This window comes from Budorcas taxicolor, chromosome 12, assembly GCF_023091745.1.
Source record: "Budorcas taxicolor isolate Tak-1 chromosome 12, Takin1.1, whole genome shotgun sequence".
In the NCBI taxonomy this organism is placed as follows: domain Eukaryota; kingdom Metazoa; phylum Chordata; class Mammalia; order Artiodactyla; family Bovidae; genus Budorcas; species Budorcas taxicolor.
In genome coordinates, this window is record NC_068921.1 from 15,362,976 (window position 1) to 15,378,104 (window position 15,129).

At 43.1% G+C, this 15,129-nt stretch overlaps 2 protein-coding genes across 3 annotated transcripts in view; one reads left to right on the plus strand and one right to left on the minus strand.

Moving 5' to 3' along the window:
• NUFIP1 (nuclear FMR1 interacting protein 1) overlaps positions 1–14,420 on the minus strand; it is a 32,602-nt gene extending 18,182 nt beyond the window's left edge. The window contains exons 1-5 of the mRNA XM_052650220.1: positions 13,999–14,420; positions 12,914–12,996; positions 11,221–11,319; positions 10,552–10,614; positions 9,827–9,903 (exon numbers count right to left, since the gene is read on the minus strand). Coding sequence (XP_052506180.1) covers positions 9,827–9,903; positions 10,552–10,614; positions 11,221–11,319; positions 12,914–12,996; positions 13,999–14,404 — 728 coding nt within the window. The 5' untranslated portion in view covers positions 14,405–14,420. The remainder of the gene's footprint in view (positions 1–9,826; positions 9,904–10,551; positions 10,615–11,220; positions 11,320–12,913; positions 12,997–13,998) is intronic.
• Positions 14,421–14,506: 86 nt separating this feature from the next.
• Positions 14,507–15,129, plus strand: part of GPALPP1 (GPALPP motifs containing 1) — a 33,026-nt gene continuing 32,403 nt past the window's right edge. The window contains exon 1 of one of the 2 annotated variants that reach the window (XM_052650078.1): positions 14,507–14,714. In XM_052650078.1, coding sequence (XP_052506038.1) covers positions 14,507–14,714 — 208 coding nt within the window. The remainder of the gene's footprint in view (positions 14,715–15,129) is intronic. The other variant, XM_052650080.1, reaches the window with a different exon arrangement.

The following is a 15,129-nucleotide window of genomic DNA, read 5'->3' on the forward strand; positions in this document are numbered from 1 at the left end:
ACACAGCTACTCAGCACTTTCTCACATCTCTGAAATTCACTTATTCTCACTGCGTATATCTCTTTAACATTTCTCTTCCAAGTATCGCAAAGCGGCCCTGACTTAACATGCTGGGCTATAGCTAAACCAAGAACTTGGCCCTACAGTGCTACGTGAATAAGCAGGTGGTGTGGAAGCGCTTCTCAATGATAAGGAATATGCAGAATTTGTTACAGCAAGTGGGTTCCAGGTGAGATACAAGAAAGATCCCTGTAAATGAGACATCAAGAATGCTGTGGAAACTCCTTTGGTGGAAGTCTTTTAAAAACAGCTCGCTTTTTCTTTCTGGCTGATTAAAGTTATCACTTTCCTAAAGGTAGTGGCTGTTTCTAACCCTCCCAAAGTTTTAAGATTCTGTTTTTCAGTGCTTAAATAAAACTTTCTTCCCCAAAGTTATGCCACTCTTCGGTACACAGAGACTAAAAACTACAGAAAACAAGGGTACTAGAAAACATTTTTCCCCAAAATGGGAATCCAGGAACATAAGACCTAGTTGTACATACGATCATCAGGAAGCTCCTTCCGGCAACATACTACTGAGATACAAGATTAAGGAAAAGTCTGGATCTTGGACATAGGCACAGTTCAGGTTTCTAAAGTACACAAACACACAGCAAACCATTGGAAAAGATATCACAAATGGTCTTACACTGACTGCAGTTACATAATGATAAAGCTTAGTTCAATGTCTCCTGGTAAAGAACGGATGTTATGAAGCTATAAAGACTGTGAGAAGTGATATTTTCACAGTTGGTCTCTCTATTTTTATCACTTTTCTCCCTATTTCCATCTTTCCCCAACACCCCAAAAGGAACTGACCCTGAAACTGTAACACTTTTTTCCTTTTTCTCTTTCACTTCTTAACTCCTCTTTGCCTTCCCCTTGCCTAGGCCATAAGCCTCCAGTGACAGCTCTTAAGCCCCAGAGTCAATAAATGGGCAACACGGAACCAATCATTGTCTTGGCACATCTCATGCTGGTTATGTTACCCTTTTCCTTCTCAAATCTCCACCCACTCACTGGCTTTTCCCTTAAGCCTGTTTTCTAGAAAAACAAAATCCCTCTGGACTCTCACTGAACCACAGTTGCTTCAACCCGACTACATTTTTATTTCAGTCTTTTCAAACTTCAAAAAGATGTAGCATTCTTCAGGAGCACACCCCCGCTACTGGAATTCTGCAAGAACTGGGGGGGCAACTGTTAGGCGTTTCCTCAGAGCCAGTTAACTGCTTCAATAAATATCAGAGAACGACTCCACCTAGTGGACAGCCCATCTGCTGTGAAGTGGGTTTCAGTCTTGAAAAGCCGGGTTTTGGAAATGAACCTCTCACTCAATTTTCCCTAACGCCAAATTATACAGCGTTTGTACCCCCAGAAGATGAGAATGAAGAAAGAACCACTTTGAGTTTTTTTGGCTGCGATTTCTTTTTTTGCAGATTATTAGTGGAAAGCCTTAAGGTTTTTAACTGAACAGAACTTCGTATGTTTGTCAGAACTATACATTAAAGAAGAATAACCACCACCATAAAACATATTGGGGTGGGGAGAGGGGTGGCATGACCCCTCTTACAAGAAGTCTTACAAAACGATCTGATTGCTCTGCCTTCCAGAGACACCAGACATCCCTTGACTGACAGTGTTAGCACCGCATGGCAAAAATGAAAACTTCTGTTGCCTGTGGTCTTCCTACATCTCCTATTAGAGTGAGGGTCTTAAGGGCAAGAGTCTACTCCTGTTTTTCAGTAACCTTGGTCATATATAGAACAATCTTTGCCTTTTCAAATACTGAATGTTATGCTGTGCTAAGCGACCTCAGTTGTGTCCAACTCTTTGCAACTCTATGGACTGTAACCCACCAGGCTCCTTTGTCCATGGGATTCGCCAGGCAAGAATACTAGACTGGGTTGCCATGCCCTCCTCCAGGGGATCTTCCTGGCTCAGGGATCAAACCTGTGTCTCTTACGTCTCCTACACTGGCAGATGGACTCTTTATCACGAGCACCACTTCAGTTCATTTGCTCAGTCGTGTCTGACTCTTTACGACCCCATGAACCGCAGCACGCCAGGCCTCCCTGTCCAACAACCGGAGTTCACTCAAACTCACGTCCATTGAGTCGGTGAGGCCATCCAAACATCTCATCCTCTGTCGTCCCCTTCTCCTCCTGCCCTCAATCTTTCCCAGCATTAGGGTCTTTTCAGAAGAGTCAGCTCTTTGCATCAGATGGCCAAAGTATTAAGAGTTTCAGCTTCAACATCAGTCCTTCTAATGAACACCCAGGACTGATCTCCTTTAGGATGGACTGGTTGGATCTCCTTGCAGTCCAAGGGACTCTCAACAGTCTTTTCCAACACCACAGTTCAAAAGCATCAATTCTTCGGTGATTAGCTTTCTTTATAGCCCAACTCTCACATCCATACATGACCACTGGAAAAACCACAGCCTTGACTAGACGGACCTTTGTTGACAAAGCAATGTCTCTGCTTTTGAATATGCTGTCTAGGTTGGTCATAACTCTCCTTCCAAGGAGTAAGTGTCTTTTAATTTCATGGCTCCAATCAACATTGGCAGTGATTTTGGAGCACCAAAAAATAAAGTCAGCCACTGTTTCCACTGTTTCCCCATCTATTTGCCATGAGGTGATGGGACCAGATGCCATGATCTTAGTTTTCTTGGGAAGCCCCAAATACTGAAGGTTTACCTCTAATTTCAAACTAAACTCTTGTCAGGAAGTTACTCAAAGCTATAATGTTTATCAACATACATTCAAAGGTGGCTGAGATTTCTTGATTATATTAGCAAACCAAACTGGTCTTCCACCAGGGACTTTATATAAACATACACTACCTAAGCTAGTTCACATGTTCCGTAAGTTTCTTGAGCCAGTGGACTTTTTCTTTTAAAGCACCTGCGGCACAAAAACCACAAGGTGGCAGAGCTCAGCTTCACAAGAGGAGCTACTGCAGAGAGCAACACCTCCACACACACACCAGCCTGCTTTGTCTCAGCGATGACTTGCCCTGTGAGATGAGGATTTACTGTTTGAAACCACAGCGGTTTAAGTACCACTAGTTATATTAACTCCAACTATCATTGCTAATCAGATCAACAGTGCCCAATTTCTTTAACAATGATATACAATTTATAACATGAATTACAAATATGAATCTCAGTACAACTTCTCCAACCACTTACTTTGAAGTATCAAAACAGAATTATACCCACAATAAAAATATTTTCAAATCTCATTTACATATATCAACCTTTATGTTGTTATTGCTCAGGTGCTAAGTCCTGTCCAGCTCTTGGCAGCACACCAGGCTTCTTTCCAGGCCTTCACTATCTCCTGGAATTTGCTAAGATTCACGCCCACTGAGTTGGTAATGCTACCTAACCATCTCATCCTCTGCTGCCCTTTCCTCCTTCTGCCTTACAATCTTTCCCAGCATTAACATTTATAACCAACCCTTGTATCTATGCCACCACGGGATATAAACAGTCACATAAACTGTGGGCATTAACATTTCTAAAGATTGTAAATTTTTTTTAAAGACTCATAAGCAAAAAAGTTCATCAACCGGACCAGAATAAGGGGCGTCTACACCAAATAGGCAGAGAGGATACCATATTCAAAGAAGGACAAGATATTACTCTACACGGATGAGGAAAAATATTCACCCAAATTAAGGCTGGCAGGATTTCAGCTGGACTAAACCAGTGAGCAGAATTTCAAGGATGGAAAAGGTAAGATTTTTCTAGAAGCAGCAGCATGATCAAAACTGAAGCTGAAAGTTCAAAGAACCTGTTTGGGATATGATGGGACAAAGAGCTCCTATAAGCAAGCAATGTGCGCTTAATCAGAAAAGATGAGACGTATGAACCCCACCTCACATTACTCTCACTGTTAGTTCCAACGCATTCTGTTTTCACTGGCATTTCAGTTGGCTAAAATAAAATCAGCTTAACAAATTTATTTTTAAATTTTCTTCTACATAGTCACCTATATAACTAAGAAATACATGCATATTAGCATCTAATTTTGCATGGAAAAAGACAGCAAATGCAAAGAGAATAACCTAACCTTGTTGGTCAAGTCAACTCCTTAAGTGTGATAACATGCAGAATATTCACCTGAAGAGCACACTTAAGCAGTGTGGTTTTCTTCAACAACACTGAGAAACTGAGGCAGAGCTGAGATTTTTGCCAGTGGGTGTGATGAAGGGCAACAGAATGAAGGAGCTGAGCTGCTGAGAGGGGTGGAAGTGATTTCAACTTGGCAGGAGGCCAAGATGGAAGAGGGGTAAGAGATGAGAGGTCTCAACTCATCCAGGACCGGTGCCATCCACAGAGGTAGAAGGGACAGGGAGAGAGCTGAACAGAACAGAGGTTAGGCCCAAAGAGGAGTTAAGCCCAATTTTAGGACTTCTGGGGCAGAAAGTCCAGAAAATCAGATCCATGGTGCAACCGTGAAAGTAAGTGGCAGAAACTGCATGGAGATGAAGGACCCTGGAAACTGGAAGGTAAAAAGGTGCCAGATGAACTCTACGGTAAACTGAGAGTCTCAAAAAGTCAGTGGAATTCAAAGTATACACACTTCCAGTGAAACCACAACCCCAATGGCCACGACAATGGCAATCCCTCTTGTTAAGAATCATGCGGAAGGGTGTGAGAGCTGCAGAAAGCTGTAGAGACAGACGGTGGGAAACCCCAAGAAGAGCCAAGGAGCAATCGTCTGGAATCCACATCAAGGCGGCCCTACAGGTTGCAAAACCAGTCACTCTGGGGGCTTGTTTTATTTTACCTTCCCACAGCAATCTGCACTGATCCCCACATTTCCTGTCTTGAGATCCTCCCCTCTCCTGGCTTCCAAAACAGGTTACATTCTGAGTCGTCTTCTCCTTCTCTGGCTCTTGCTCAGCAGGCTTGGTTTCACTCCCTATCAGACTATCTGCCCTCTCTGTAGGTGGAGTAGAAAGGGAAGATAGTTTGAAAGGGAGTAAAACCAACCAGTTTTCATATCTGAGAAAACTGGACCTACTGTTCAATTTCTATTCTGTAGCTGCTTGAGTCTCCCACAATTCTCCACACCACCCTCCTTTTCAGCCTATAAGAAAGAGGCCTTCATCTAGTCTGGAAGGGTGGGATGTTCCTTGACAAAGCGAGGTTGAGTTGAACCTGGACCTGATTGGGAACTTAGTTCCTAATGTCTTCCAAATTCATGGTTTCGTGATTTTCAAATGTCTCTCTAGCCAATCTGTTCTGAGTCACAATGCCTACACAGCATCTTCAAACAGATGTCTTGGAATCTCCTCATACTCTTGTGATGCCTCAGAGCAACACCCCTACACCCCCTCCTCTGCCAGGGTTCCTGTCTCAGTCACAGGCACCACCTCACCCCAGGAACTTGGACGTCTCCTCCAAACCTCCTTCCTCAACCTCACAATCATTCAATTGCCAAACAGTGCCTATCTTCATCTCCCAAGTCTTCTCTATCCACCTCCTTCTTTCTGTCCCTACAACTGCCATCTCTCAAAAGCTGCTATCATCTCTTATCGATGCCCATGCCAACCCATCTGACCACTAGTCCCTGCCCCCGCTTATTTCTAAGGTCTAAGTTCAACTCAGCCTCCCTTCGTCAAGGAACACCCCACTCCTCCAGACTCGATGAGGTCCTTCCACTTATAGGCTGAGAAGGAAGGCGGAGTGGAGAATTTGGGGAGAGTAATACAGCTATAGACAGAGAAGTTTAATAATAGGTCCAACTTTCTCAGTTTTACATGATTTAATTTAAACAACTACTAGAGATAAAAGAACCAAAGGTGGCAAATCAGTGACTCATTTCAGACCTTCCCTATTGTCTTAAGGGAACTCCAAACTTGAGAGATTAAACAGCTTACACAGTTAACTTCTTATTTGCTTTATGTGAGTGCAGTGTGTTGGTCCGACTCTGTGGAACCCCATGGACTGTAACCCGCCAGCCTCCTCTGTCCATGGGATTTTCCAGGCAAGAATACTGGAGTTAGGTTGCCATTTCCTTCTCCAGGGGATCTTCCCAACCTAGGAATCGAACCCAGGTCTCCAGAACTGCAAGCAGATTCTTTACTCTCTGAGCCACCAGGGAAGCCGGTAGTTGCTTCATAATCATTGCCAACTAGTCTATCATTCCTCAAAAGAATTAAACATCTATCAGCACAACACTGGCTAGCACCACTGAGCTGCAACAACTTCCTACTGACCAAAGTCAGAGGAAAGTCAGTGGGAGAAAGTCAGTGGGGAAAAATTTTTGCAGGTAGGACACTTCTGATCCATCTAACAGGATATAATCTTCAATACCATCATCACCAGGGCCTCAAAAACTAAGTATCAGGAAGTGGAGCTAACTCCTGTTTGATTATTCCTCTGTGCAAAATAATTTTTTAGTGTTTGTGCTGCTGAAGTGAGCACTCCTCCATGCAAAATAATGAGAAAAAGATACAACCAACAGATAAAGAACAAACAAGTAAAACAAACAAAAAACAAAAAAACCAGAGTGATGTGGAATCACGAGGAGAAAAGCATTCTACCTGTAAAGAAGCCACCTAGAGGAGGTAAGACCCTTTACATGCACTGCTTCAAATTCTTCACTAAGTCAAATCAAGGCATGGTCCCGACTCCTTTGATTTCTAAGTCTGACTATGCCATGGCTAAGGCTTCTTATCAATGCCAAGACTGGTTCCTCTCATGTTAAGTTGAAGTTAGTTGCTCAGTCGTGTGCGAGTCTTTGTGAACCCATGGCTGCAGCCCACCAGGCTCCTCTGTCTATAGAATTCTCCAGACAGGAAACCTGGAGTGGGCAGCATTTCCCTTCTCCGGGGATCTTTCTGACCTAGGGACCGAACTGGGGTCTCCTGCATTACAGGCAGATTCTTTAGCATCTGAGCCACCAGATTCTTCCCATACTGTACCATTTAACAGTCACTCTGTCCACAAATACTTATTTTCTACATACTTAATTCCAGGTAGTGTACAAAGAGCAGCAGAATCAAAGGTGTCTAAGACTAGGGCCACTTACAATGCAAAAAATGCTGTTTTGTTTCTATTAATGAGCTATGTATTCATACAGAAAGCAGTGGACAATACTTTACAGTAGGTTGGTCCATGGACTGGCAGCCTATCCATTACACCTAGGCCAGGGTATAAATCAACTATGTCCCTAAGCAAAATACTTAGGTTAGCTAACTACTACTTCTTACCAAGACTTCCTCAATGAAGGGAGTAAGGTACAGATTTACATTCTGGTACAAGCTCCTTATCTTATTACAGACTGGTGCTCCAACAGCACTGAGCTAAGAGGAAATGAAGAGTAAGAAGAGAATGACAAATGAAGTGACATTTAAGCAAGTCTCACAAGGTAAGTAAGATTCTGCCAGAAGATAACGAGGAAAAGGCATTTTAGTACATCGTACTCCTGGTGACCAAGATTCTTACATTTGTTGGCCAAAAATGCTCTTGAAATTCTGTTAAATCCATTGAGTCCATGCTAACTGGCTGGATCCAGGTTTATTTCCGCTGGTTGTCCAAACTCATCCAACTCTGTGCACAGTATTAATAACTGATATCTACACACGCATTGGAGAAGGCAATGGCACCCCACTCCAGTATTTTTGCCTGGAAAATCCCATGGACGGAGGAGCCTGGTAGGCTGCAGTCCATGGGGTCTCGAAGAGTCAGACACGACTGAGCGACTTCACTTTCACTTTTCACTTTCATGCATTGGAGAAGAAAATGGCAACCCACTCCAGTGTTCTTGCCTAGAGAATCCCAGGGATGGGGAAGCCTGGTGGGCTGCCGTCTATGGGGTTGCACCGAGTCAGACACGACTGAAGCAACTTAGCAGTAGCAGCAGCAGCATACACGCGTTTACTGAAAGCTATTTGTTCTCAGTTGGTTCTAAATCTTTTTGCTGGTTTTCCTCAGAATTATCTGTAAAGCTTTAAAGGGCAGTAACTCACTTTTTCACATTAACAGTGTAACATCTGACATAGCACTACGTAGGCATACACACAGTGGATTAAAGTTGAAAACTTTAAGCTGAACTAAGAGCAAGCTGTATCAGCTGGTCAAGGTTCTTAGCATCTTGACCTTTGAGGATAACTCTTCCTAACTAGGGCTTCCCTGGTGGCTCGGCGGTAAAGGGTGCAGGGGATGCAGCAGACGCAGGTTCGAGCCCTGGGTCGGGAAGATCCCTGGAGAAGGAAATGGCAACCCACTCCAGTATTCTTGCCTGGAGAATCCCATGGACAGAGGAGCCTGGCAGGCTACAGTCCATGGGGTCACAAAAGAGGTGGACATGACTTAGCAACTAAACAGCAGTAAAGAACAACCTTCTATCTCAAGCTCTCATTTTTTAATTTCAGAAAAACAGCTATTGACCTAAAAGTACAGCTGATCACCCCCTAATAGTTCTGATTTGGTCTTGTGCTTCAGGATGAGGTATCCTGGTCCTTCCTGAGAAGACAATATAATAGCATCTTCATGGGATTTTTCACTGGTAGATTCCAGATGGAGATGGTGGTTAAGTTGCTTCAGTCATGTCCAGCCCTTTGCGACCCCATGAACCGTAGCCAGCCTGTCTCCTCTGTCCATGGGATTCTCCAGGCAAGAATACTGGAGTGGGTTGCCATTTCTGATTAGATTCCTACTAAGCTTTCCTCCCTGGTAAGCATAAAACTACAGGTCATCATGGTAAGGCTCAAATTTCTTAAGACTTTAATTACAGGAATATATTTCTTGTCTTTGCTTTTTTTTTTTTTTCTCAAGGCCATGCCATGTGGCATGCCGGATCTTCGTTCCCCAACCAGGGATTGAACCCATGACGCCTGCATTGGGATCGTGGAATCTTAACTACTGGACTGCCAGGGAAGTCCCCTGTCTTTTTATAAATAAGGACAGGCACTTGTATTATTCTGTCACTATACTCCCTCTGCCTAGCATACTGCAAGCATTCAACAACTTTTTAAACAATAATCAAAACAATAAACATAGCAAAATATTATGCTTTTTTTTTTTTTTAAATAGCACCACCCATCACTCCCTTGTATTGAACATCAAACTGAGGGGGCACATAGTGGCTCCCCTCAAAGAGCAAAGTCCCATTATGACATCAGTTATTTATCAAGAGTTTCTATTAGCTCTACCAAAAGCTACATTTCATAATGGCCTCATATGATACAGTTGACAGTCCCATTTCCTAGCAGCAAGATTATAAGGGAATGCAATGAATCAAAACTACAATAAAAATTGTGTGATTATCATACATCAAGTAACAATACTCTCAAAATCACTGTAAGCCAATTCTGAAGAATAACAACAAAAGTTAGGACTGGCCATTTTGAGCTGCTGCTGCTGCTAAGTCACTTCAGTCGTGTCCGACTCTGTGCAACCCCATAGACGGCAGCCCACCAGGCTCCGCCATCCCTGGGATTCTCCAGGCAAGAACACTGGAGTGGGCTGCCATTTCGTTCTCCAATGCATGAAAGTGAAAAGTGAAAGTGAAGTCACTGAGTCGTGTCCAAACCTCAGCGACCCCATGGACTGCAGCCCACCAAGCTCCTCCATCCATGGGATTTTCCAGGCAAGAGTACTAGAGTGGGGTGCCACTGCATTTTGAGCTGAACATCTGCAATGTTATAAAAGACCAAATTTCCTTTTTGAAATTGTTCCTTAGGGCCAGATGGTCTTTATTTTGAAGTACTCAGCCCTGCCAGGGTAAAACAAAGTTGCTGCACACGTTTTGAACTCTTTACTCACTTTCTTCTTTCTTCCCTCCATCTTGCAATCTCCTCTGGAGTGTCTAACTTGATTTTCTTCATACCAGGAGCATGCATCTAAGGGGAAAAGGCCTGCTGAATATCAGGAAGCATACTGTATGTTTTTGACTAAATCTCAAGAATTACAGGAGATAATGAAGACGCTGTACCCAACAGTACATTTACTAGCAGAGAATTTTAAAACTAAGCAAGCAGGTTTTATCTATCCTTATTATGACTTTTCCTTTAAAGAAAAAAGAGTAATTTTTTGCATGTCTTTAGTGCTACTGATTAAAAAGAAAAGCAAGCCATGATATAATCTTGGTTATAAAGCGAATGTCATCAATTTCTTGAGTAATATTAGATATTCATATGACTGACCGACTATAATTGAGGGAGTTAGCTAGAGAAATGATGAGTACACAAAACAATCTAAAACAGCACAGTTTAGTAAAACAAGCACAGAATTTGCAGCTAAGAAACCCAAGTGCAAGAATGAGTTCTGAGGCCCTGGGCAAATCATTGTATAAATCTTTGAAACAGGGCCAAGATTTATCTAGTCCACAGTGGATGATGACATTGAATAATGGATTATAAAAATGCCTTATCAAGTACAAAGGCTCATGAATGTTGCTTATTATTAGGCTATGTAGATAAAGTGCTATGAAGATAACAGATCAATGAAATAAAAAGAGCGTGTATCAGAAAAAAAAAAAAACAACTTACATTCCTCCAATGGAACTGGACAATCTTCTCATGTGCACTAAAAGAGCAATCTACCTCAGGGCACTGTACAGAGTTTTGTTATTTTTTTTTTTAAGAAAAAAAAAAAAAAGATTCAATTCAACATTTCCCATAAAAAACGTACCCTTCTACTATACATACAGACATATTCTGGCATTATTACCTAGTATCCTGTCTATGTGGTATTATCCGTGAATACTTACAACAATCAGTTCAGTTCAGTTCAGTCAATAGCAAGACAAAACTCACTCCAAAACCAAGTTGCGCTCTAAAGGTATATAGTACAATAATACATAGCATTCACTTCTCCATTTGAGTGAACGCAGGACATCAGCAGTGTTGTAAAATGCTCTTATTTCCTAAAGTCAAGCATGACTCCTACAAACTGAAGAGCACTTACCTAACTAAGAACTTCCTAGCTTTTTTTACTTCTCAACAGCTGCCAGCCCTCCCTTCTCCTCTGCTGCCATCTCACCAACTCCTGAAGTGGAAGCTCCCCACCCTCAAACTGCAAATCCCAGGGTTACTGTCTCAACTTGTCTTCAAACAACATTCCTATGATAACTCTACACTTTTACAGGAAGAAAGCTCAGAATTTCTACCAAATACACCCATTTTGCTAAATAAAATCAGGATAACCAAGAAACCTACTTTTGTATGTTCGGACATGTGTTTATCATATTTTTCTTGATTTTTAAAACCACGATCACAGGTATCACAAAAATAGTGAAAAACGGGTTCCTTTCTTTTCTGCAAATAAAAACGAAGAAGCATTAGGCTTTGGGTGAGAACTCAATCAGCAGTAAAAATATGTAGGCTTTGATTTTTCACATACTCTTACATGTGGAAGAAGCTTCTGAATATATTTCTAATGAAGGGGTGATTCTATTTCTTTAACATATACATGAGGAAAAGCCAGGTTTGTTAAAAAAAATTTTAAGACTTCCCTGGTGGTCCAGCAGTTAAGATTCTGTGTTTTGAATGCAGTGGGCAAGGTTTGATGCCTGTTCAGGGCTACCCAGGTGGCTTAGTGGTAGAGAATCTGCCTGACAATACAGGAGATGCAAGAGATGAAGGTTTGATCCCTGAGTCACGAAGATCCACAGGAGGAGGAAATGGCAACCCACTCCTCGTTTCTTGCCTAGGAAATCCCATGGACAGAGGTGCCTGGTGGGCTACAGTCCATGGGGTCACAAAGAGTCAGATATAACTGAGTGACTGAGCAGGCACGCAGGAAACTAAGATCCCACATGCCACAAGGCATGGCCGAAAAAAATTTTAATCTGAATAGAGTTAATATAAACCATTAATAGACTTCAAACTGGTAATCTAATTAAAATGCAGTAGAGCATATGTCAAAATAAGCTAAAAATAAATATTCAGGGTAAAAACAGCATTTCTTTCTTTAGGATAAATAAAACAATGTGTGTGTGTATATATATAACTACTAAATGAAAAAAATAACTAGGTAAATAATAGTTATTTTCTTATTCTCAATTTACTATTTTTATGTTTAAACATAAAACAAAAAAATTATTACAATGATAAGACTATATAGGAAGTAAACTCCAATTGTTTAATGTTGAGATTGTTATTAAATATATTATACACTCACAGTATTTTGTAAATATCAGCAATACAGTTTTGATACCAAAATGAAGGGTAGTAACTTCATGATATAGATCTTATTCAATTTATTTTAATGACATTATTTATACATCTTAAAAGTCGAAAGACCAGATTGTTAAGCTACATCACAAAAAAGGAAGTCTATTTTAAGGCTCAGTTTCTGAATATAATCAAGGGTTGAAAATACACAAACTTTTCATTTCATCCTTCCCCTCCCAAGCTGCTAGTGGAGTCGGGCAAGACTGAGCAACTTCACTTTCACTTTTCATTTTCATGCATTGGAGAAGGAGATGGCAACCCACTCCAGTGGTCTTGCCTGGAGAATCCCAGGGACAGAGGAGCCTAGTGGGCTGCCGTCTATAGGGTCACATAGAGTCGGACACGACTGAAGCGACTTAGCAGCTGCAGCATATATTTTTTACTTTATTGAAGTTCAATAACATTTACATTTATCTGTAATCATAATTCCCCATATTTACTCCTGATACTATACGTAAATGGATTGACTGTTTTCTTTTTGTACAATTTCTCCACTTTTTCACAAGAAGATTTTGCTTGAAGTTTTTACTTACAGCCAAGACTCTTAAAGATACTTTTATAGCAAAGCTATGGTGTGTCAGTGATGAATGCAAAACAGAAACAGTTCTGACAGATGAGATATGAAGCAGTGACATAGGGACCAAAGTGTCACATTTAAGAACATCTTTAAAAATACCTTTTTTTTCTGTTTTCTTCTGGGAGAGACGCTGAAGTCATTGACCCTTGCATCATGCTTTCGTGGAAAATAAGAATGTTTAACTGGAAAACAAAAAGAGATTCACAAATGTTAAAAACTGTAAGATTATTTAATATTTTGCTAGAGCACATCATAAATACTTGAGTTAAAATAGTGGCAGCCCACCATTTCTAGAATCCTCCTGCAATGCAGGAGACCCAGGTTTGATCCCTGGGTCAGTAAGATCCCCTGGAGAAGGGAATGGCAACCAACTCCAGAATTCTCACCTGGAGAATTCCGGGGACAGAGGACCCTGTCAGGCTACAATCCATGGGGTCACAAAGAGTCCGACACGACTGAGCGACTTTCACTTCCACCCTTTCTAGGAAGAATAGTGATTCACACACAGTTCCTGCCTTACAAGTTCTGCACTTACAAGTCCCTCTGCCTGCATGGCCAACCCCCAGACATATGCACTGCAAGAGACTCGGGTTCCATCCCTGCGTCGGGAAGATCCCCTGGAGAAGGAAATGGCAACCCAGCCCAGTATTCATGCCTGGGAAATCCCATGGACAGATGAGCCTGGTGGGCTACAGTCCATGGCGCTGCCAAGAGTCAGACATGCCTTAGCTACTAAAGAACAACTGTCCCTCACCTCCCTTAAGTCTCTCCTCCAATGTCACCTTACTCATGACTGAATGACATTTAAATTTGCACTGCCTGTGACTCTGCTTTCTCTCTCCACAGCACTCACTGCCTTCTAATACGCATTGCTTTATTTTGTTTATTGTCTGTCATCTTACACCAGGAGATGTCAAGGCCTAAGATAAGGATTCCTGACTGTTTTGCTCACTGCTGTACCCTCACGTCCTGATTCATAGTTGGAATTAACCAAATAATTGCTGAACTAAATGAACAAGTCGGGAAAACGTAACTGTGGAACAAACTGTGAGACATTAATGACCGGACTCCAAGAGTGCAAGGCAGTATCCGAAGAGGAGAGAGGAACAAGGGTGGAAGAGAAGGAGGAAATAGGGATGGAAAAGAAAGATAAGGGGTGGTACGGAGAGGCGTTAACAACCTACCTGGAGTGCTGTGGGGCTGCTGATGCCAAGGAAAACCACCAGGAGACTGCGTCCAGTACCGTGACGCTGAAGCCTGGAAATTCCAGGAAGGCTGGCCATTGGATTGAGGCTGAGAATCGAAGGGGGACTGGGCGTCAAAGGGGGGCTGCGCCCCGGGGAGAATGTGGGCGTCGAAGGGAGGAGGTGCCCCGGGGAAAGTGCGGGCTTCCTCGCGGGGCTGTGCCTCTAAGGCAGGCTCGGACCCTGCTGCGGGAAGCGACGAAGGCGGCGGCGGCGGCGGCATCGCCCACAGCATCCAGTTGTTCGGCCGCGAGGCTCGGTCGCGTAGAGGCCCCAGCGTCGGGGTCAGCTCGGGGGCTGGGAACCACCCGGCGGGAGGAACAGCACCACCAGCCGGGTCGCCCATCGCCACCCGCCTGGTAGTCAACCCTGCGTGCGAGTGCGCAGCAAGCCTTAGGCGTCACTTCCGTTATCGCCAATAGCAAGGATCAGCCAATCACAAGCTGAGATGTCATCGGCCGGCGCCGGAAGAGTTTCCCTAGCGTTCGGCGGCTCGCTGGCTGCCCGTCGTGGAGTTCTGATTCTGCTTGGAGACACTTGTGTGCGTCTTCAGTGTCTGACCCCGCGGATGGCGAGGGATCTGATTGGGCCGGCCCTGCCGCCCGGGTTCAAGGCCGGCGGGTCGGCGGAGGACGAGGAGCGGGACTCCAGCCCCGGTAAGCGGCGGCGATTTACCCGCCCGCCAGGCCCTCCCTCATCCTTTGAGCCCTAACTTCAACGTCAGCTCAGTGAAGCCTTTGCAAACTGTCACGCCCCCTCTTTACCCATGGGTTTTTTTTAATTTTTTTCTACTTAAATACAACAGATATTTAATAAACTTGAGATAACTTGTTGATACAGCTGTCTACACCCATTACTCAGTAGTCTTCTAGTCTTAACACATAACTGGTACCTCGTATTTGCCAAAAAAAAAAAGATTCTCAGACCCCTCCCTGAGCATCCATCTCCTTTCATGTTTGTTCTAATGTGTTGCCTGGGGCTGACTGAAGTTAGGAAACAGTAAAGCTGAAAGAATAATCCTCCCATTTCTGAATCTAATTTGCCTTGACTACCTCTTGACTAACCAGAGGG